The 21,434-nt window shown below is 27.9% G+C and overlaps 2 protein-coding genes and 1 long non-coding RNA gene across 14 annotated transcripts in view; 1 reads left to right on the forward strand and 2 right to left on the reverse strand.

Moving 5' to 3' along the window:
• LOC145193516 (solute carrier family 22 member 15-like) overlaps positions 1-9,792 on the reverse strand; it is a 14,727-nt gene extending 4,935 nt beyond the window's left edge. The window contains exons 1-6 of one of the 11 annotated variants that reach the window (XR_016456344.1): positions 9,604-9,786; positions 9,299-9,342; positions 8,777-9,085; positions 6,147-6,250; positions 3,416-3,736; positions 1,974-2,183 (exon numbers count right to left, since the gene is read on the reverse strand). Coding sequence is in view for 8 of the 11 variants with exons in the window: in XM_090100212.1 (XP_089956338.1) it covers positions 1,974-2,183; positions 3,416-3,736; positions 6,147-6,250; positions 8,777-9,067 (926 nt within the window). In the remaining 3 variants the exon portion in view is untranslated. Of the gene's footprint in view, positions 1-1,973; positions 2,244-3,415; positions 3,737-6,146; positions 6,251-7,638; positions 7,655-8,776; positions 9,086-9,298; positions 9,343-9,603 lie in introns of those variants that run through there. The other 10 variants (XR_016456346.1, XR_016456345.1, XM_090100212.1 and 7 more) reach the window with 10 other exon arrangements.
• Positions 1-12,106, forward strand: part of LOC149882534 (uncharacterized) — a 26,952-nt gene extending 14,846 nt beyond the window's left edge. Inside the window, exons 3-5 of one of the 2 annotated variants that reach the window (XR_016456348.1) lie at positions 8,773-9,033; positions 10,099-10,914; positions 11,161-12,106. This is a non-coding gene — a long non-coding RNA (uncharacterized LOC149882534). Of the gene's footprint in view, positions 1-8,772; positions 9,034-10,098 lie in introns of both variants that reach the window. The other variant, XR_016456347.1, reaches the window with a different exon arrangement.
• On the reverse strand, positions 12,030-20,634 carry LOC145192993 (flap endonuclease 1-like). The gene is made up of 17 exons (XM_090100229.1): positions 20,441-20,634; positions 19,207-19,309; positions 17,820-17,879; positions 17,683-17,725; positions 17,387-17,450; positions 17,117-17,154; positions 16,640-16,711; positions 15,520-15,570; positions 14,470-14,555; positions 14,299-14,365; positions 13,637-13,688; positions 13,421-13,503; positions 13,237-13,269; positions 12,810-12,863; positions 12,660-12,724; positions 12,410-12,530; positions 12,030-12,311 (listed from the first exon to the last, which is right to left on the reverse strand). Exons 1-17 carry the CDS (start codon positions 20,610-20,612, stop codon positions 12,240-12,242), a joined length of 1,236 nt encoding a protein of 411 aa, XP_089956355.1. The 5' UTR covers positions 20,613-20,634; the 3' UTR covers positions 12,030-12,239.
• Positions 20,635-21,434: the final 800 nt, after the last annotated feature.

A 21,434-nucleotide genomic window follows, 5' to 3' on the forward strand; every position in this document is an offset into this window, starting at 1 on the left:
CCTAATGGTACACCAGGGAGAGATTCGTATAAGCTTTTTATAAACCGGTGGATTCATAAGTTAAGCATCAGGGCCATAGGCAATATTTAATCACTCAGAGCCGCTTCTTGCACACAAGAAATAGTTGCAAAGTATTTCAACACACTGCAAAAAGAATTCAACGAAGCAGGAATTAATGAAAGTACTTCATGTCATTTGTGGATTTTCTGGTGATCAAGGCAAGCAACATGTAGTTTGCCGGCGTGGTGCAAAACGAACATTGAAATTGGTTGGCAAAAATTAAAAAATCCATTATACAGTTGGAAACTGCATTAATGCTACTGGTAATCGTCTTGCTCCATATATTATTTTTAAGTAAAAAAAAACGCCTGTACAGAAATGGGTGCTTAAGTGGTGCAGACGATGCTGTTTATGCCATATCTCCATCCGGATGGATTGAAGATAAGCAATTTGTGAATTGGTTCACTGGTGTGTATGTTCCTGTCATTAAAAAAATTCCAGGTAATTAGTTTAATCTTTACTTTAATCAATTAATTACTTAAATAAATCTAATTATAGTTATCCAATTATAGACATTCATATTTTAGTCGTAGATGGACATGTGACATAAGTCACCTATCGGGTTGTACTTATTTGTATCAAAAATAATATCTTGTTAATTTGCTTACCAGCTCATTTGTCACACATTCTGCAGCCACTAGATGTCGGTGTTTATTGTCATGTCAAAAGAGTTTGGCGCAAATTACTTCAACAGTTTTATGCAGATACAAAGTTCAGCAACTTATCAAAAGAATGTTTTAGCCAACTGAAAGCAAAACTTTTTAGCTCTGGTGAAGTTTTTACACGCACCCAAATAGTTAGTGGATTTCAGAATACTGGCTTGTTTCCACTCGACATCAGTAAAATCGATCAAAATTGCATATTGCTTATATGTTTGAAACACCGTCATCTCAACCTGAGCCTTCATCAATCTCAACCACCAGAATCTATGAAAGTGCCACAATCACTACTAGCACCAGGAACTACACCATCTCAGCCACTGCTATCTGAATCTATATCAACAACATCTAGCATCAGCATGTGTTGCATAGCATCAGCTTCAAAGTCACCTTCAAAGCCAACTCGCCTGCAAACAACCTTCAATAGTCTAGTAACTCTGCCTATTCAAAAGGAAATTCAATAAGAGGTTTCAAAAAAAATGTAGATGTACCAAGGTTCGATGGGGAGTGTCTCAGTAAACCTGAAATACTTGAAAGATGCTGAGAGCAAAAAAGCAGCAAAGCAAGCTAAAAAACAACGTAAGCTAAGCTTTAATGACAAGCAGCAAATAAATCAAGCAATAGCAACTCCAACAACAATAACAGCTGCAAACCAAGTCAAGTGTAAAAAGTGCCATAAAGTTTTAGGCGAAGCTTCAACAAGTCAATACATGAATGGTATCAGTGTGAAAATTCGAAATGCAAGTCTCGGCTTTGTCAAACATGCATACCAAAGCGATATGTAAAAGGCGCTGAGTTTTTATTGCACCAAAAAGTGCCGCACAAGTGATAATTCAGCTCAACCTCTAGTACCACTCAACAACTCAACATCATCACAAGAATTAAGTTTTTCTTATTTGGTTGTTTTTAATTGTTATTATTGGTTGTTTTTTAAATTGTTATTATTGGTTGCTTTTTGTTTTTTTTAGTTAAGTGTTAATTACACATAGATTTGCGTATTTCATTCTCCCTGATTGTGAGGGTAGAATGAAATAACTTTTTTTTTTCAATTAAATAAAGTTTCATAAAAAAAACTTTTTTTACTTGAATTGCATATATTTAAATACAGCTCAAATTTCTCTACAACTTTAAAAAAAAAAATTAAAAACCTTTTTCCCTTAAAAAAAAATTAATTAAAATTCTTAACTATTTCATTTGACCCCATTTTACTCTAATTATTACTAAATATGAAAAAATATCTGAAATTATCCTTACCATGCAAGACCAATGCTCAAGGTAGTAAAAGCTATCTTTTTTGTGCTAAATAACATCCACGGTTTAACAGAAAATTCTTTTTCCTCTAAAGGTAAAAGTTCTATTTTCAGAGGTCCATACCCATTGATCTTAGAAATTCTTTGTATATCTATGTTTAACTGATCAATCTTTCCATTTAAATGTAACCAACGCAATGATTCTGGAATAAAGCTTCAAGCATAAAGAATAATCAATGTTTTAGTTAAAAATGCAAACATTTCCATGCAATTGCTAAAAAAGAAATCCAGAAAAGTTTTAAAAAGCCAGTTCAGAATGCCCTTTAATAGAATTAATAAACAAACAATTCTTTCTATTTGAAGAATGAAACTTAAAACACTTTTGCTTTTGCATAAAACAAAAAGTATAAATATGAAGCAAAAATTTTAAATAATCAATTAGTAGTTGAGAAATAAGTTCATGATTTTTCTAAACGACAAAAAAAAGTGCATGTTTTTAACGTAAGCCATTTATTTTTTGCAGAATTAATGTTTCATTTTTCTATCCATTTTATAAATTACTTATGAGCAACTTTGTTTTGAGTATCCTGGCTAACTGGTTCAAAGATATACTTCAGAAACATATTTGTTAAAATGGAAAAATTCATCAAATTGATGCTAAGCTCAGAATCATCAGTGAATCATGATTTTTAGCTTACAAAAATCAAAAAAAGGTTTAATTTTGTAAAGAGGTCTACTTGATCTTACATTATGCATCAAACAAGTTTCCTAGTTTGAATTTTGACTAAATGTGCCTTTTACATATAAACAGACTTTTATTATGTTTCAAAAGCTAAGAAAATTTTGTATGGTTATAGCTGTTGTTTTTAAACTTTTGCTTAATTTTAAAGATTTTTTTATATTTCATTTGCCAGGATACATCTTTTTTAAAATAAATATATGCTAATTTTAGGCTGTTAAATATTGCCTGAGTAATTGATACACTGATTTTCCATCAAAAAAAACTTTTTTTTATCATTGGGATCAAATGCTGTTTATAGATCTTAGTGTTTTCAAAAAATATTGTAACTTTTGTGCAAACAAAATGAATAATTCTAACTGGTTTATTACAGATTGGAGTTGAATTATTTCAACAAATTTTTTTGTTGGCTACAAATAGAACTTCTATTTGCAAGATTACTCACACAAAACTCAAATTCGTTTTTCTTTCAGTTCAGTTTCTATCCCAATCATAAAAATTTATTAACAATTTTTTTTATTAGATTAGTGATGCTAAAGTTTTGTCGATTCTTTTTTCTAGCAACTTTTATTAAAACAAAGAAACATAGTTTTTGAAAATTGCAAAATTTGCTTTAAAAATTAACAATTTCTCATCATAATAGAATCATTGAAATACATTTGCTAATTATTTTAAAAAACAAACAATAAAAGTTGATAGTTGCTTACAATAATAGTGGGATGAATAACAAATAAGGAGCAGTGGAAACAATCATAAGTGTCTTCCATTTTCTTACTTTCATAGCAACCAAACCTAACATGACCAAAGCAAAAGTGAAGAAAAACCACAGAACAAGGCCAGCAGCAGGACGAAAATGTGGCCCGACCAATTCAGAGCTCAATACAAACATTATAGCTAATGTCCCTCCAAAAAAACCAACAATAAACCTTGAACAAGCAAATAACCAGTAATTTGGTGAAAAAGCACTGAAGAATGCTACGGTTATTACTATAATATTACATGGAATCAGCAATCTTTTTCTGCCATACCTAAAAGCAAAGTTTTTAAAATTTTTTCATAAACAGACAAGGATGTAATTGAACAAGTGTCAATCAAACAGAAGTAGTTTTGAACAGAATTAGTCTCATACAATTAATTATAACTGTTCATAAAAAATATTTACTTCTAAAGAGTTTCTTAAAATATGACTTCCTTCGACCCAATACTCAGTTTGTAATATTCCGAAACTGAACTTAATGACCTTTTTAAGAATATCATTCCAAAGCCAACTAAAACGTGTGGAACAGTGGATTTTCTAATGTAATAGGCATAGAATCTTTGTTTCCAGTTAGCCTAAATATTTTAGTTACAGGGAAGGCTAAATACATAGACCAATTCTAGTCATCCTTTTTTCATGGTGCTATTTATTGATTTGTTGACTCCAATGAAAAGCTTAGATTTAACAAAGCATATCATAATACAATGAAAGCCATTTCAAGATTTATAAAGTTAATGTAGACATCAAGTTAATACGAAATCTTTATATTTTACTCTAAATCTATATATTTAATATTCTATCTTGCTGCAGTAAAGGACTATTCCTTTTCTGTCAAACAATAAGATTAGAAGGTTACACTATCAATCTCAATTTTAACAATATACCATTCAATTCTGATTACTTATGTCAAATTGGTCAGTTATCAGGATTTAAATATCATGAATTCACAGATTTATTTATCATCAATCTTGTCTGACAGAGACAAAATTGTTATTTTATGGTACTGGGATAGACATATTGCTATGCAAAATTGAGTAGCTATGTGCTATTATAAGATAATAACAATATGTTATTACAATAACATTTTGGTATGTATCACATTTGCTTAATTGTTGAGTTTTAAAAGTTCAGCAATTTACTTAAAGTTTCTTTTAGAAATTTGCAGATGACCAAGCTTTTTGAAAATTTTAAACGTGTCTGATTGTCTTGATGCATTACATGACCATCAAAATGGGATTAATTGGTTAGATGCTGATGATGCTGATGATGAATAACATCAATACCAGAAGGTGCAGCTGCACCATATGAAGCAGCAGCTGCAAAAACATCAATAGAAAAAATAGCACCTGCAATAGAAAATTATAGAAGCTTCTGAACTGCTAGAAGCAGTTGAAGTCAAAAATAGTGTAATAAATTTTCTTAAACAATTTTTAAAACAAAATTTGAATCTTAAAAGGATTTTTTGAAAGGCTTTCAAAACTCAGTACAAAATTTATTTCCAGAATATCAAAATATAAAGTGACTTATGCATTACATTTACCTAAATTTTCATTTGTGTCAGTGCATCCACCTGTGAAATCTTAGACAAGTTTGTATTTATTTCAACTTACTCAGTTTAGTAATGATTACACTCAAGGAGGTTTGCAGTAAATAAACTCACACTTATCCAGCTTCCCCTTAGAACGCTTGAATTACTCAGTTGTTTCTCTTTTTCATTTATTCCATAGCCAGACAAAAAAAGTTGCGATATACAGTCAGTTGGGGTAATTACAGGACATTAACATTTGTAACAAGATACATTTTAGAATTAATTTATATATAATTAATGTTTTTTGGTATTACTAGACTGGTGTCTGTACTATTTTTTGATGTTTGAAATAGTTGTTCCACTAGATTTCCAATACCTTAATTGAACTTAAGGTATTAGAAAACATAGGGCAATAACTGCTTATTGTAGCTTTGTAGCAAACAATCCAATAAAGAAATATTAATAACTAAATATTGTTGCTTTGTGGCTTAATGACATATTAACAATTTTGCATCATTTTCATAACAAATATTTTTTTTGTTATGAGTAGCCACCAACATTAATTAAAATAAGCTAGTGACCCTTGTTGCCAAATCACTTTTATGAACGTTAAAAGTGCTGCTAATTTGTTGCTGGCTTATTTTCAACCACATTACCATCTTAAATAAACAATAACAGGGTGCACAACAACTTGCTATGCCACTAACAATTATAGTTAAAATAGTTAACATTATTTTAATTACAACTAACAAACATTCACATTCTTTTAGGTTTAATACTAAATTATTTTTTGATGTTTAAAATAGTTGTTCCACTAGATTTCCAATACCTTAATTGAACTTAATTTAGTCTGGGGTAATTATGAGACACATAAGATTATTAATAATATCCTCTTAACTAAAAACTCTGATCTACAACTAAAAACTGTCAGATAAAACTAAAAAGCATATGTGCTTCCAAAATAATTGAAAAATTGTTGATTTCATCTTGTAATTACAACTATTGTTCTTGTTTAAGTAAATACAAAACTTTTCTTCAACAGCAATAAAACATTTAAGTGTTTTAGGAAATAATAGTAAGAAATTTAAGCCAATCATAAAAATAATTATCCGATATACACATTCAATATTGAGAAGATAAAAACAAGCCATACTTATCAGCTAGCCATCCACAAACAAGAGCCCCAGATGCAGATCCTGCAAAGAACAATGAATGACTGAGGTAGATCAAAATTTCATTTTCACAAAATAAGCCAAACTAAAAAAAATCAAAATTAGATGAACTTAAACTTAAATCTTTTATCTAAGGCAAAAATAAAACAATACAACAATAAAATAAAACAATGCAAAAATAAAATAAAACACTACAACAATAAAATAAAATAAAATAGTGGTTTTAACAAAAGGGATTCTGGTAAAGACTTTCAAAATGTTACAATCCTTAGCGAAATAAATTTTTACAACTGTCAATTTACTTGCTTGAGAAGGTAAAACATCTATATTCACCACCAGCAGGACTATATTGTTAGTATAGGTTGTCTACCACTTTTTATAGACAGAGTTTTTTCTTTCTTGTAATAAAGTTGTTTTTATAAAAGTATGCATGCAAATATGTATGTATGTATGTTTGTATGTATGTATGTATGTATGTATGTATGTATGTATGTATGTATGTATGTATGTATGTATGTATGTATGTATGTATGTATGCATGTATGTATGTACGTACGTACGTACGTACGTACGTACGTACGTACGTATGTATGAATGAATGTAAGTATAAAAATGTTTATTGGAATTTTTTTGTTAAATAGTTAGAAAAATGTGTGATGGGTATAAAAGGCTACAAGTCTCTGGGAATATAAAATGTAAATAAGGTGTCACAAGCAAGTTGTGGTTTGGTTACATATCTCTCTATATTCTCCTGCCAGATGACGATTTGTTAACTATCTGAAAAAAACTGTCATAAGTTTTGTACCTATTGAGTTGACCGCTCATCTAATAACTTGGAGAAAAAAAAAAAGATATTGGGCTTCAAGTTCAAAACCATCAAAACCAACTTTGTGCTCAAGTGTTCTCCTGTCTTTCAATAAAATAACAAAAGTTGTTTTTTCAAATTACAAATTAACTTTAATATGACTAAGTTGGCAAGTTTTAACAGGTGTAAAGGAGATACAATATGAGCAACATCTTTTTATAAGAACAAATTACTAATCATAATTCAGTGATGACTGTCAATTGGTCCCTTACCAAACCACTGTCATAACTTCTTTTAGTTACATTATCATAAATTTGACTAAATTCTATTAAAATTGAATATATTTTTTAAGTTAAAGCGCAAACAGAAAAAAACCTAGCAACTTCTAATCATCAAATCAAAATTGATATTTTAGCAATCAAACTGCAACTGCATAATTTCATTGTCTGGCTTTTGTTTTGAGAAAAAGTCTGACACAGAGTATGAGTAGTTGTTGGACAAGTTTTTACTTTACTATACTCTACTTCAACTAGCATAGTAAAAATACACAAACATAGATAACGCTAACATAAATTCTTTAACTTTCCAAAAGTATTAAGTGCTTTAAAATGATAAATGATAATTATATAAAGCATCTTCAACATTCTAATAACAAACTTTCTTCTTACATTATTTACATTTATTTTACAAACTGTAGCTGACCCATCTGCACTTGCTTTAGTTAAATTAAGTTTATAGAATATAAGCAAGGTGACTGAGTTAACAAAGAATTAAAAGTTAAAGTTCTAAAAATAAAACTTCTTCCTAGAACTTTAACTTTGAATTCATTGTAGACTACTATCATAGAAGTGTAATTAATTCAAAAAAAAATACAGAGTAAATAGCATCTGCCAAATTTAAAAAACAGTATAATATTAAAATTGTTAGCAAGAACCAACATATAGATAGAATAGCAAAAACAAAAAAACTTGCTTGGTGCATCCTTAACTAATACAATTTATATAATCAGTTTTTATGGCAATTACAATTGTTAAAAAAAATAATCTTGAATGATACGCTTTATATTTTCAGTCACTTTCAAAACCACTTAACCTTGTTAATTCAAACATCTGTGGAAATTATCTGCTAGCCACTCAGACCTTTTATGAAATACTTTGAAAACTATAGAAATTAGTATTTAAAAAATTGGCTTTGTTTAAAAGCAGTTCATTTGAGCGCTGATAAAGACCTTATAAAAGCTTAAAAAAATCCTTAAAGTGGTATAAAAATCCTTAAAGTAAAAAATATCAAAAAAGGAATTTGGGTTTGTTATATATTCTCATTTAAAATTAATGAAAAAAATTCAATTAAAAAAATTCAATTAAAAAAATCTTTTTTATCATATAAATTCATTATAATTTTAAATATATCATTTTAAATATATAACAGTTTTATCTATATCAATACTATTGATATATATGTATATATATATATATATATATATATATATATATATATATATATATATATATATATATATATATATATATATATATATATATATATATATATATATATATATATATAATTGTTAATTAAAGTATTGTTTTAACTTACATTTAGTTAAGTATTAAAAAAAAAAAAAAATAAAATTAGAATAAAACAAGCTTCAATACTGCTTTCATAAATGTGAGGAAAAAAACTAAAGAAATTTTAAAAACCATCCTTAAGTTTTAATTGATTCAAACATGTAAAATAATTTTATTTGAAGACACCAATGCATTACATAAAATTCAGCTTTAAATAAATATTTTTATATTTAGATACCTGAGTTACTATAGAGTAGTCATAATCCTCTACATAACTCCATTGAGATCTTGGCATGCTACACCTCATCGTGTAATTTTCACCTTCAGCTTCAAAAGTTCCAGGAAGTGTGCAAATAGTACTGTTTGAAATACATTTCCATGCTGGATTTGCAGCAACAAAATAAATGATCAGACCTTGAAATGTAGTAGGTATCGTCATTAAACAAAAAATGGAAATAACTAAAATTTGGTAAATGCCAAGTTCACCAATGTATGGTAAGATTTGGTCAACATTTGTCACCTTCATCATTTTAGCTACTAAGCAAACCTAAAAAAAAATGGTAATTAGGTAGCTAATATTTGTGCTAATTCAACTTTTTACCTCTTCATGATACATTTTGAATTTAACAAAAATTAACTATGCTATCTGGATTTTCTACATAGAAAAAATGTATTTTGTCAGCATTTGTAAAGAAAAAAAAACAAAACACTATTAAGATCAATTATGAATAGACTTTTGTCTAAAATAGTAATCCACTACCTTTGATATCAACTTTAGAGAGACATAACTGATAACTTGATAGGCTATTAAAAAAAAGCGTATGTTATTTTTATAAAAATCAAAAAAGCAAATAACCATACCCTTATATGTTGCCCAAATTATTAACTTAAAAGTTTTATAAACCAGTATTAGTAATAATATTAAGCTTCAAATGGAAACATGAAATATTTAGCTAAAAATTTAAAATATGAAGCACAGAATCTTAACCTAAAATATTAACTTAAAGTTTAATATTTTAAGTTCTCTGTGTATTAAATTCAGACAACTTAATAAAACAAACTAACCTTAGGAAAAAGGTTTTCAAGTTATTGTTTGTTTGTTTTGTTACAAATTCCATTGGAAAACAGGACATGTCAGGCGCATCAACAAAATAATATCAATAAACTTGATTTACGCAAGCAATGCCGTAAAGTTCCTTTTTGTATTTATCGCGCTTAGTGGCGTCGCCACTCTCAACATCAAATGTTAGTGGGAAAGCTTGACTGCATACTATTATTTGGGATTATTCGCTTGTAGAAAATACAACGAAGAAATCAAATTACATTACAAAATTTTTGATTTCTATTGAGAACTAGTTAACTACGTCGTATTTCTTCACTTAAGTTTTTTTTACTAATGGTCCATTTTGTATTAGCAAACTATCACTTTTTTACTTATATTGTATGTCAACTTTGTTACATACATTGTAAGTAATATTTTTTTAGAAAAACTTAAAACTTAAGCGTAAGCTATATCAAAGTAAAACAATAGTAAAAAATTTTTTTATACTTGTAATTTAGGTAATTATCATTATAAAGACTCGATAGAAAATCTTTACAAACGCTTTATGAGGATTAGCACAAAATATCAATTTTCATCATTATGCAAGATTCATTCCAAAAGTCCGCTTCACTGTAATATTACAAATTTCGGATGCTGTTTGAAGTAGAAAAGCTTTAATTCTAAACTCAAATTACAAGGTTTTTTTTTGCAGCTTAGTACTATTGAATACATATTCGTGTGTATATACATATACATAGACAAACAGACAAATGCGCGCGCACGCACACACACATAAACATACACACATATATATGCGTGTATGTTTATGTGTGTGTGCGTGTATGTATGTATGTATGTATGTATGTATGTATGTATGTATGTATGTATGTATGTATGTATGTATGTATGTATGTATGTATGTATGTATGTATGTATGTATGTATGTATGTATGTATGTATGTATGTATGTATGTATGTATGTATGTATGTATGTATGTATATTCTTGAATTATTCACCATTAGGTTGATTTGTTATTTACAAAGTTATCATGCTTCCTTATGATTTAAACTAAATTTTTATTGATGAAAGCATACTAGATACTTCAAAACAACATTCTTTAAATAAACTTACTATTTGAACTCCTTATGCTTCTGTTAGTTCTAATTTAGTTTTAGAAAAAGCTGTAACCGAATTGAACTTTTTATTCACCACTAAAAGACCCTCAGAAATGATTCTGTACTCAAAGATTAAAGAAAATGTGCTTCCACCCTTGAAGAACATCAGTTCACACAAGGTTCTTATAACTATATCTGTGGTGGGGAAGCTTAACTATGTTCGTAACGTTTTAACTTCTAAACCATGTTTCCTTTTTTCTTACCACAATCATCTATTTTACTCGAGCTAGCTCTGCAACTAATCTTCAACTGAAATTCTCCCCAAGTTAGAGCATTTAGATAGAAAAAAGTTATTTGTAAAAATTATAGCTGATAATTCACTATTGTTACTATTTGAAATTGTATTTACACAGAAATTATAATTTCTTTGTTGTTTTGTTTGTTAAGTGGTTAGTTTTGTTTAGTTACTTCAATTAGTAAAGAATTTATTGGAAAATGAAGCCGACTACTTTATTTGAACAATTGTACAACTTTTGTAATTTGCATTGCAACGCTAAAATTAAGGACATCATAGAGTATTCTGTTGCCTCAATAACTCCAAAAAAATCATTCAACGTTATGTGGCGAAGTAGAAGAACAATGAACCAACGTCTCGTAAGCCTGGATCAGGTAAAAAACCTAAAACTATGACTGCTGGGAATCAACCGGTCTAGAACTTTAAAAAGAAACTGAGAATAAATTCAAGTGTGATTATTCCTACATCGTAAAATACATTGAAAAACTAAACTAAGATTTAGTTATTCAGAGAAAAAACCAATTCCTGATCGTACTGATAAACAGTTACACACCTATTCAAAATCGGTCCCAACCTCAACTATAGATATATGTAGTTAGAGCAGTTGCAACTGAACGGTGAAAAAACTTGTCTCTAATTTAGAAGCCGTGAATTCATGATTGATGAGTCGTATTTTACACTTAAACATAAAAAACAGAATTCTAATGCTGGATGAACCGAAAAATGCGCTAGAAAATGTTAAATGAATGTGCAAAACCAAATTTGAAAAAGAAAAAAAAAAAAAAGTTCTTATGTGGATTAGCATTTTCCCATAAAAGCCACATGTATGAAAACAATTGGTAAGCTGAAAATGAAGATCGACTGCGAAAAAGAAGCCGTTCTTGTTTAAGAAAAGTTGACGAAAGTCTTATACAACGTATGTGCGAAAATGTATACAGAAGAGTTGCCGTAGGACGTCGTAATGGAGGATTGTTTTAGTTCCGAAAGTGAAAAAAGAAAGTGCTCATTTTTCTGTACTAAGTTTTTGTTCATTAAACGTTTCTTTGTACTGTGAACTGCTTGTTTATTTTGCGCTAAATTTTTGTCACCAGGAGTTAAAATAATTTTTACATAGATACAATTTCTATTGCATGTTAATAAAATATCAAAAACGTTCTTATAAAAATCTTCTGCTAACAAGAAGAGCTCAGAAGCTGAATTTATTTCTCTTAATTTGCGTGAACTTGCGCCGAGGTGTTTACTTTTTCTCTACTTTGCTTTGAATTTGCCGCCTGTTCCAGCTTTTGTTTTTTTCTTTGCTGGTGTTTTTTTATCCTCTTTCTACAAAAAAAAAAAAAAAAAAAAAAAAAAAAAAAAAGATAATGTTAAGTTTTCGCGTGCGTCCACTTCTACAAATTTAAGAAAATAAGTGACATCACCTTTCTTTTAACGGCTGGAGAACTTGACGGTATAACTTTGAAGAAATTATCCATCCGACCTTGTGTTGACGTTTTCTTCGCCTTCAGAATTTTTTTGGCGCCGTTTCTTATTCTTTCTTCACTAATTACGTAAGAACAGTAATAAGTCAGATATTATATGAGATTAGCAACAATCAATATAAAACATATCCAGAAATTTATATAAAATTAAGAATGATTAGTGGTATTTGTTTAAATTATTGCATGTTACCTGAATCCTTTCTGCTTTACCATGTAATCAACGAGACCTTCTTCGTCCGGTTCACTCCATTTTAACTGAAATACAAAAATATTTGGATTCAATCAGCGTCGCCATTATCACCGCTCATTTTTTAGTTAAAAATAAACCTGAATTGTAAACCTGAATTTGATCAGCAGGCGTAACTTCAGGCTCCAAAAACAAGAGGCGAGACTCCTAGAGAAAAAAAAGTAACATACCAACATCTGCAGCAAATCTCATGGTTAACTTTTTAAACTTGTTTATGACGTGTTTATTTATATATTTTAAAAGATAAATTTAAATATCATTAAGAGATTAGATATTTGTGAGGTAAAAATACCATAAAATTATATTTATGAGATATAAATATAAATTATCTTTTTAAACACCACCATCCAGTTGACTGTTTGAATTCGCAAAAGTCAACTTGTAATTACTTTAAAAGTAACTCACTGAAAGTACAACATTTAAAAAGCGTCACTAAAAGTAATTCACTAAAAGTATATAACGTTTTTTTTTCTAAAAACCATTTAACATTAAAATTTTGCATAATAAATCCAGTACTTACTTCATACATCCAATTTTCTGGAACAATATATTTCTAAAAAGGTAAATTGATAAACATATTTCTAAGATATTAGGCAAATATTTAAACTTCACCATCATTTTCATTATCACATCACATGTTATCATTATGATTATCAACATGATCAACATCATTATCATGATCATTATCATTATTATCATTATACATCTTTTGATTTCAAATGGGCTATGATGCCTTCAATGTTGCGGTGTTCTTTAATCATCTTGATCGCTGTAACGGGACCAACACCTAAAAAAAAACATTTATTTGTGGAAATTAAATTAAACAAATTGTAGCACTTAAAAAAACAAAAACTGTGTAAAAAATTTACCTGGCAAAAAAAAAAAAACATCCAAAAAGAAAACAGAAAAAAAAAAAGAACCTTTTATGGAAGAACAGTAATCACAACCAAGTAAAATGCACAAATCAACAAACTATAAAAAAAAATGTATAAACCGACAAACTAAAAAAAACGTACAAATTGACAAACTAAAAAGAAAATGTACAAATTGATAAACTAAAAAAATGGTTTTGAAAGTGAACTTTATAGTTTAAAGAAAACATAAAACCAGTAAAAAATGTTGACAAGAAATGTATGAGGTCAGCAAAGTTGACATTTTGGAATGTTTTGAATGCTTGCACAAAACCTGTTTAACAATTATTAAAATCAAATTAAAAAGATATAAAGCTTTCAATAAAATTAACTCAGTCAACCAGGGAGAGGATTGAATAACTGAGTTTAATTGCTGTTTTTTATAGAAATTTTCAATGTTTTTCATTTGTGTCAACATTTGTTTAATTTCTACAAACTAAACAAAAATGAAAAGATATTTTGGCACCTCTGACTGAAAAACACAAGACTTGTGCTAAAGCTGATTTTGCATGTTTTATTTTAGTTTTATCTTTAATGAAAAGTATTTGGTTAAAAATCTAATAATATATGGTCATGCTAATAATGTGGCCATAGTGTTTATGCTAAGTTCAACCTTATCCCAAGATTTGATTTGTTAATTGTCAGTTAACAAAATGTAAGGTTCAACAGACCTGTTCCTTAGTAAGTTCCAATTCTTCCAGGACTTTGTTATAATGGAACTCTTGAATGGGCATCTTTCTGTAAAAAAAAAAAACACACGACTTTTCCAAATAAAAGTAATTTATTTTGTATTTTACTTAATGTCAAAACAATAATATGATTGTAATTAAACCCTAACTTACCTAGCTTCACTGAATGTTAAATGACGTAGTAAAATGTTTGCACCAAATGTCAAAGAATCCATGTCTTCAGAACCCATAGCGTAAACCTTAACAATATTGCAGCATAGGTGATGTTTTCAGTGGACTTTTAACTTAAATTTTAAAAAACCTCTATGTAAAAACACATCCTTTAGAGATTGCCAAAAAACTGTTTACTTAATGAAACCTGTAATAGCTTTCTGTAAATAACTTGAAGACTTAACATTTAAAGAGAGCAAGCTTATAAAAAAATAAGTTCTAGGAATGAATTGTTTGACAATAAACCTTCATTCAAAGGTTAAAAGCAAATTAAATCTGCATAGTGTAAAGTACTTTAATGTAAGCACATGTTTCTGATGGCCCAATTTTATTTTTTAATTTATATTGATATATGTTAATTATGCTATATATATTATATGTTATGATTTATGTTAATAACTTAAATTCCAATTTTATTGATTTATTATTGGTTTTATGCTATTTATGCCAAATTTATGATTGGTTTTATGCTATTTAGTTCATAATAATCTAATGTTTAGCAGATGTAATAAAACTTTCTAACAACCTTTAAAATTTGCTTTAGCATACATTTTTAGTGGATTTTTGTTAGAAAAAGTAATTTTCAGTATAAAGAACAAAATAAATGTGTCAAAATATTTCAAAAAAGTATCCAAAAAAATATTTTAAATCTGGTTGATTCAAATATTTCTAAAATATAATTTTAAATTAAGTTCTTTTATTTTTTTAGCTAAAATAAAGACAATTCCGAAAAAACATGCTAAAAAATGTAAAAACAAATTAAATCTTTTGTATTAAATAATTAAAACTTAGTTAAAAATTATAAAAAATAAGTTAAAACTCTAACAGCACAGTAATCCATTAAATGCTTTAAAATTTGATTAAACAGCTTCTACAGAAGTTATTTATTGTGACTAACATGTCAACAATGCATCAATGTAATAAGTTTTACATCCAAAGTATTTGCATGAAGATACGCATACACACACAAATTTAAATATTATAAATAATAACCTTTCCACCTTTAACAAGTTCAGCACATTGGGCTTCTGCTTCACAAGGAGCCTGAACAATCAAGTCAATAATTTGTGAATTAAAACAGAAGTAATATATAGTCATTATCAAAAAGTTATCATGTTTGATAAGATAACAAAAAAGAATGGCGCATAATTTGTATGATTAAAAAAACCTTCACTATATTACAAATTGATTGGGGATGGGGATGGGGGGGGGGGGGGGGTAGGAGCTAAAAGTTTATGACAAACCTTTTAATGTAAACATCCCCTAATTCTTTCATTTTAATTCTTTCCTTTTAAGATTTTCAAATTAAGATAGTAAAATCATAATAAATAAACCTACTTCAGGAAAATCGGATAAGCAGACCAATCAAAAACAGTTTACTTTAGGTGCCTACATCAATCAAATATTTCATTCATTTTTATGTAGAAATATTATTTTACTTTTAGTAGTATGATGTAGCAATGAAATATATGATATAATTTTGGAAAAATTAAAAACACTTTACTTTTAAAAAAATATTTGTTGTCTATTGGTGAATTACTTTGTCTTAGATTACCTTTTTTTATAAGCTCCATAGTTAACCCAAAAGCTAGAAAAGAATCAATTAGAAAAATGGATGCAAATAATGTTTTTGCTAACACTTTCCTTGGTAGGTGGATCAAAGTCTTTGGTGCAGATTTTTTGTAGCATCACCAACCACAATTAAGAAAAAAATATAACACAAAATGGCACCACAATTCAAAAAGTTGTTGACAAAATGATTTTTAACTGTTACACATTGTTGTCATGCTTTTTAGTATTTTTAAAAATTTTAATGATACATTAAAAGAGATATTGCAGTGACAAAAACTAAAACAGATTAAACATTTTTAAGAGAATATATTTTTAAAGTTTGCTTATGGATCTATGTGACATTTAAAGTTGAGTTTTTTTGAAAATAGCCATATTTTCTTAATATTCACATTTTGATTGGTCTGCTGATGAAAACACATTATTTACAGTCTTATTGAGTTTAAGTTATTTATGTGAACTGCAAAAGATTCAGAGGGTGTTTGCATGATTTACACTTAATTATTCATCTCATAAAGTAAAACGTTTGAAAACAAATTGTTACATCTATATAAGGGACGCCCATAAGGTTTAATAATTCTTTGCACTCTTTGTTGTGTTGCGGTGTAACTTTAACCTAGAAAACCACAAATAATTTAAAGTTAATACATACAAGTCATAAATCTAGAAGAACTTATAACAACAGCAACAAAAAACACGTATATTAATGCTTGTTTAATAGCCTGAAGTGCTAGAATGTAGATGCATGGAAAATACCAGAAAAGCTTAGCCATGTTTTGATTGGTTTAAAATAAACATCAACAAATAAAGAGGGAAAAAATTTACAAAGTTACAAAAATGAAGTTTCAACTGCATATTCCTTGGTGATTGAGTAGATGTATTATTATGGAGAGAGTAATTTATTATATGATCTCTGTGTGTTGGTGATTGAAATAGATGCATTATCACAGAGGAATTTTACAATTCATGCAATCCAATTATCTAAAATTATAAAAAAGAACAAGTAAAAAAAAAAAAATACCAATCTTCTAGAAAATTTGTCAATATTTTCTTGATCACCTAAAAAGAAAGACAGAATTGTGTAAACTTATGCTAAAAGAAGGAAGAATTCTTAAAAAACTGTTGCTTTAATTCATTAAACATGTTCAAAATAAAAGATAATATAGTAATTGCAAAATTGTGTACAAACATTTTTATCAGCCTTTAAAAAAAATTTTAGAGTACCTTAAAATAAGTAAGAATTTCTTAAAGTTTCTTGATTATATAAAAAAAAAACGTAAAAAAAAACTACCTTGTTCAGTGGCTTGGTCCAACATTTTCTGAGCTTCTTCTCTCCTCTCTGTGCGCTTAGCAAGCTTTAAAAATGCAAATACTTTAAAAACATGAAGCTTTTTTTCTTATATCATTTTATACTTGTTAAAGAAAAAAAAAGATAAAAAAAAACTAATAAGAAATCAGCGATTAAAATGCTTTGTAAATCAAATTACATCCTCCTACTTTATATAAAAGTGTTTTTTTTTTAAATAAAACACTAAAAATTAGTAAGTATTATTTGTTTAAATAAAGAGAAAAAATTTAATTAAGTACTTCTCCAGATTTCATTGTTGGAGGTTTTCCATCAAATACATATCTAATTAAAATAAAGTAAAGACTTCAACAAAAAACACAAAATTTTTCCACACCATTTGTAATTTAATCATTTCAAATTAATTAAAATGACATACACTGGTTTGATACCATTTTCAAGCATTCTAATTGTTCTATAGAACAATCCCATAAGGTGGCTGAAAAAAACAATAAATTATAAAACTTCACAACAATCTTTATGGTAACAATAAAATGAAAAAACAGCTAAATTACATATCAAATTTTTTGTAAAATGTAAATAACTAATAATTTATTTTATTGTTTTGAAAGGATTATTACCATACTGTTTAATTATCACCTTAATGTTCGAAATACCACATTTTATGTTGAAACTTTCAGTTTCGTAAATTTCATATCATCAGTTTGATTTTAGTTTTCATTTTAAGACTAAATACAGTTGGTATTTTGGGTTTTTATTTTGGCCTAAATATCAAATATTTGTTGTAGATGGAAAGTCTAGTTTCCATATTTCAAGGTTATTTAGGGTTATTGATAGTAACATATCTTTTTAATAGTAACATATCTTTTTTTAACACAATGCATATGTTGATATAAACTTTGTTAAAAGTCTCATTATACAAATGGCACATTAATTGATGAAAACGTTAATTTTTTAACTTTATTTTTTTAGTTTGCAGAAACTCCATTACCTCTGCTTTCAAAATCACATTTCCTTAGTTTGCATACAATCTCTTTTACCTCTGCTTTCAAAATCACAAACAACAATCAGATAAAGTATTTCATGTTCAGTTGCAAAAAGATGAAACAAGAGGGGTGAAAGCCATCAAGAAATTAAAATTGAATGCTTATCTTCTGTTTAAAGGCAGATATTCAATGATGATATGACACTTGTTTAAAAAGGTCCTAAGGTGAAGATAGATGCTGACCTTGATTAAGAGCTTTCCAAATGTTAAGATGAACACTTATCTTGAGGAAAATCATGTTTTTGTGTTCTTAAAAATGAATGACTAAAAAAATATATTGTACATAAAATTTAATAAAGCATGCAACTTGACAACAGTATGGAAAGTAAACCTTAAGAGCTGCCAGAGATTATGTTATAAAGATTGTTCAAGCAGAGATTATTGGGGAAATAGCCTGAATGATTATTCGGAAAACAGTAATGGTTACAAAAACAATGAAATGTTAAGTTATGAATATAAAAAGAAGTTGACTTTGAACATGAAAAAAGTTCAAGCAGGTGTCATATCTTTGTACTGGAAGTGACATTATTCTAATTACATTTACCAAACTAAACTTGATTTAGAAGTTAAAGAAAATATCTCTAATCAGGCAAAGTGATGTTCAAGAAACTCCAACTGATACCTCTAAAATCAAGTATGACAATATTTTTTTTTTTAAATACTGTTCAGTAATATGTAGTTTTGGGTAGATAAAAATGCAATAAAAATAGTAAATAACTTTCAAATGTTTTTGAGTTAATCAGATAAATTTAAAAAAAACCTTGTAGTTTCACCAGAATCATTGGTTAGCTGGCTTCCGTCAGACCGAACTGCTATAAGAAACTGATAAATACTCATTGATGCATCAATAGCAATTTTACGACCTGAAAATTTTTGAAATAACAGAAAACAAAGAGTTAATTGAAATTTTTAAATAAAATATAAAATAAAATACAAATAAAATATAAAATAGCTTTCTTTTAGGTTCCCTGCAATCATCAGGACAAATTTTGTTTACACTTAAGATTTTTCTATAGTAATTACTTTTGTTATCAGAAAACCATTTTTAAACATACTTTATCATCTAAACTAACTGCTAAACATACAAAAACTATACATACAGTGTATATGATAAGCAACTATCAATGTTAATAATATTTAATTGAACTATAACAATTCATGAAAACTACTTCATATTGTGTACTCTAAACACAATAAAAACTTTTGTATAATCTGATCTATTCTACACTTGTTAGATGTAGTGCTGTGTGCATCCTCTCCACCTTGTTAAGAAGGAGAAAAGGAATAGGATGATATGCAAGTATGTAAACTTTCTAACTGATTCTTAACTGAAAGCAAAGGTTTTCATGGAGATAAAATCTCATACATGAGTAGACCTTCATATATCAACTAATTGTATTTACTAACTGTATGTACTTTATATTTACGAAACTAAAAGATTTTTTTCTTTCCACTTTCCAGGGAAAGTGTAACTGAATATCTTAATTATTTTTAAAAGTACAATTTATATAAAGTAACAACTGAAAATTAGATTTTTCTTACTATCAAGACTCCATTGATAATACAAAATCATCATAAAAGCATTAAAAAAAAAACCCGCAAAACTACTGCAAATTTTTAAAGTTAATAATGGGATTTTGAGTTTTAATAACCTATTTATGACTGCCATAAATTCTTATCTAAAATACACCCCAGCAATAGACTTCAGCTAAAAAGAGAATTTTTTTCTTTAAAAAGCTGTCATTTATATAAGCAGTACAATTCAAGCCAAAGTAAAACCAATAGGCACCTTTTTACTACTTTAGAAAATTATAGCAGTTCAAAAATATGTAAAGGTGAACTGCTATACTTTTAATGCTGTACATTTTGTCATTTTGAGATGATATTACAAACCTAGAAGTTATTTTAAAAAAATTATTTATATTATCAAATCAAGCTAAAGCAGAACCATCACTTTAGAGTTTCAAATTGGCTTGAGAAGAAATAATTCTCACCAAAATAATTCTTTATTTCGTTTTCTTTCATACATGATGGTGCGTGATCACCTAACAGCTTGGTTAAACCATGAATACCCATTTTATATTGGGCTATTGAAAAGGGGATCGAGTGAATGTGTGATATAATAATATGTGAAGTTTTATTTTTGGCAAACTTCACGAAAAACATGAAAAATATCTTCGCGCTCAAATTAGCAAATACGCCGGTACCAACGTAAAACAACTGGCATTTTAACAACGTTCAACATTTTCAATCGTCAGAAATTAACTATATATTTTTCCTAGTTTTAATATGATCCTCCTGTAAAGTTATGAATTTGTTTGGTTCAGGCTTTCTATGTTATGTCATCTATCAATAATACTCATAATGATATTTTTTGATTGATATCTATCACCAACAAGTGCAAGAAAAGTTTTAATCTGTAGTGAACCCCAAAAAAATGATCAATTATAAACCTACATAATTCATTTAAAACAATGGATTGATATAAATTACCACCAATCACAGAGGCTTTCTGGATAAATATCTTTATTACAAGCTTAATTTTTAGGATGTAGCACCTCTAAATGGCGTTTTCATTTCGACTTTGATTTATAGTTATAAAATTACACAGGTTTACAACCTGTAATGATAGATTAAAATGTTAGAAATGTAAAACCGCTTTTATTCTTAATTATAAAAAATATAGAGTAAAGCAGGTCTAGTTAAAAAGTTTTCGAATAAGTTGAATTTTCTTTTTTTTTTAAAAAAAAAAGGTATAAATTTCATTTTACAATTTTACTTAGTTTTTAAAATATAATATTACCGGGTGGGTCTCGTCCTGCGGCCCGGCCGGGACCAACCTGGGTACCTTATGGGTTGGCTAGCTGGGAAGTATTTAAAGTAAAAAAATGCTAAATTATAAAATATCTCTTTAAGTTAAGCATGTTAATTAGCCATAAAATTAAAGTTACACAATTAATAGAAATAAAGCAATTAAATAGATTAGTT

Source organism: Hydra viridissima, unplaced genomic scaffold (assembly GCF_058129835.1).
Source record: "Hydra viridissima isolate aposymbiotic clone 2 unplaced genomic scaffold, HvirCarnegie_v1 scaffold_10, whole genome shotgun sequence".
NCBI lineage: Eukaryota > Metazoa > Cnidaria > Hydrozoa > Anthoathecata > Hydridae > Hydra > Hydra viridissima.

Bases quoted from the DNA above. Each gene is read 5' to 3' on its own strand.
- LOC145192993 (XM_090100229.1), bottom strand. From the start codon at position 20,612: ATGTTTTTCGTGAAGTTTGCCAAAAATAAAACTTCACATATTATTATA. The intron at 17,451-17,682 runs GTACTTAATTAA...GCATTTTTAAAG, and splicing joins CAACAATGAAATCTGGAGAA to CTTGCTAAGCGCACAGAGAG. The intron at 12,531-12,659 runs GTAACATGCAAT...TTACGTAATTAG, and splicing joins GTAAAGCAGAAAGGATTCAG to TGAAGAAAGAATAAGAAACG.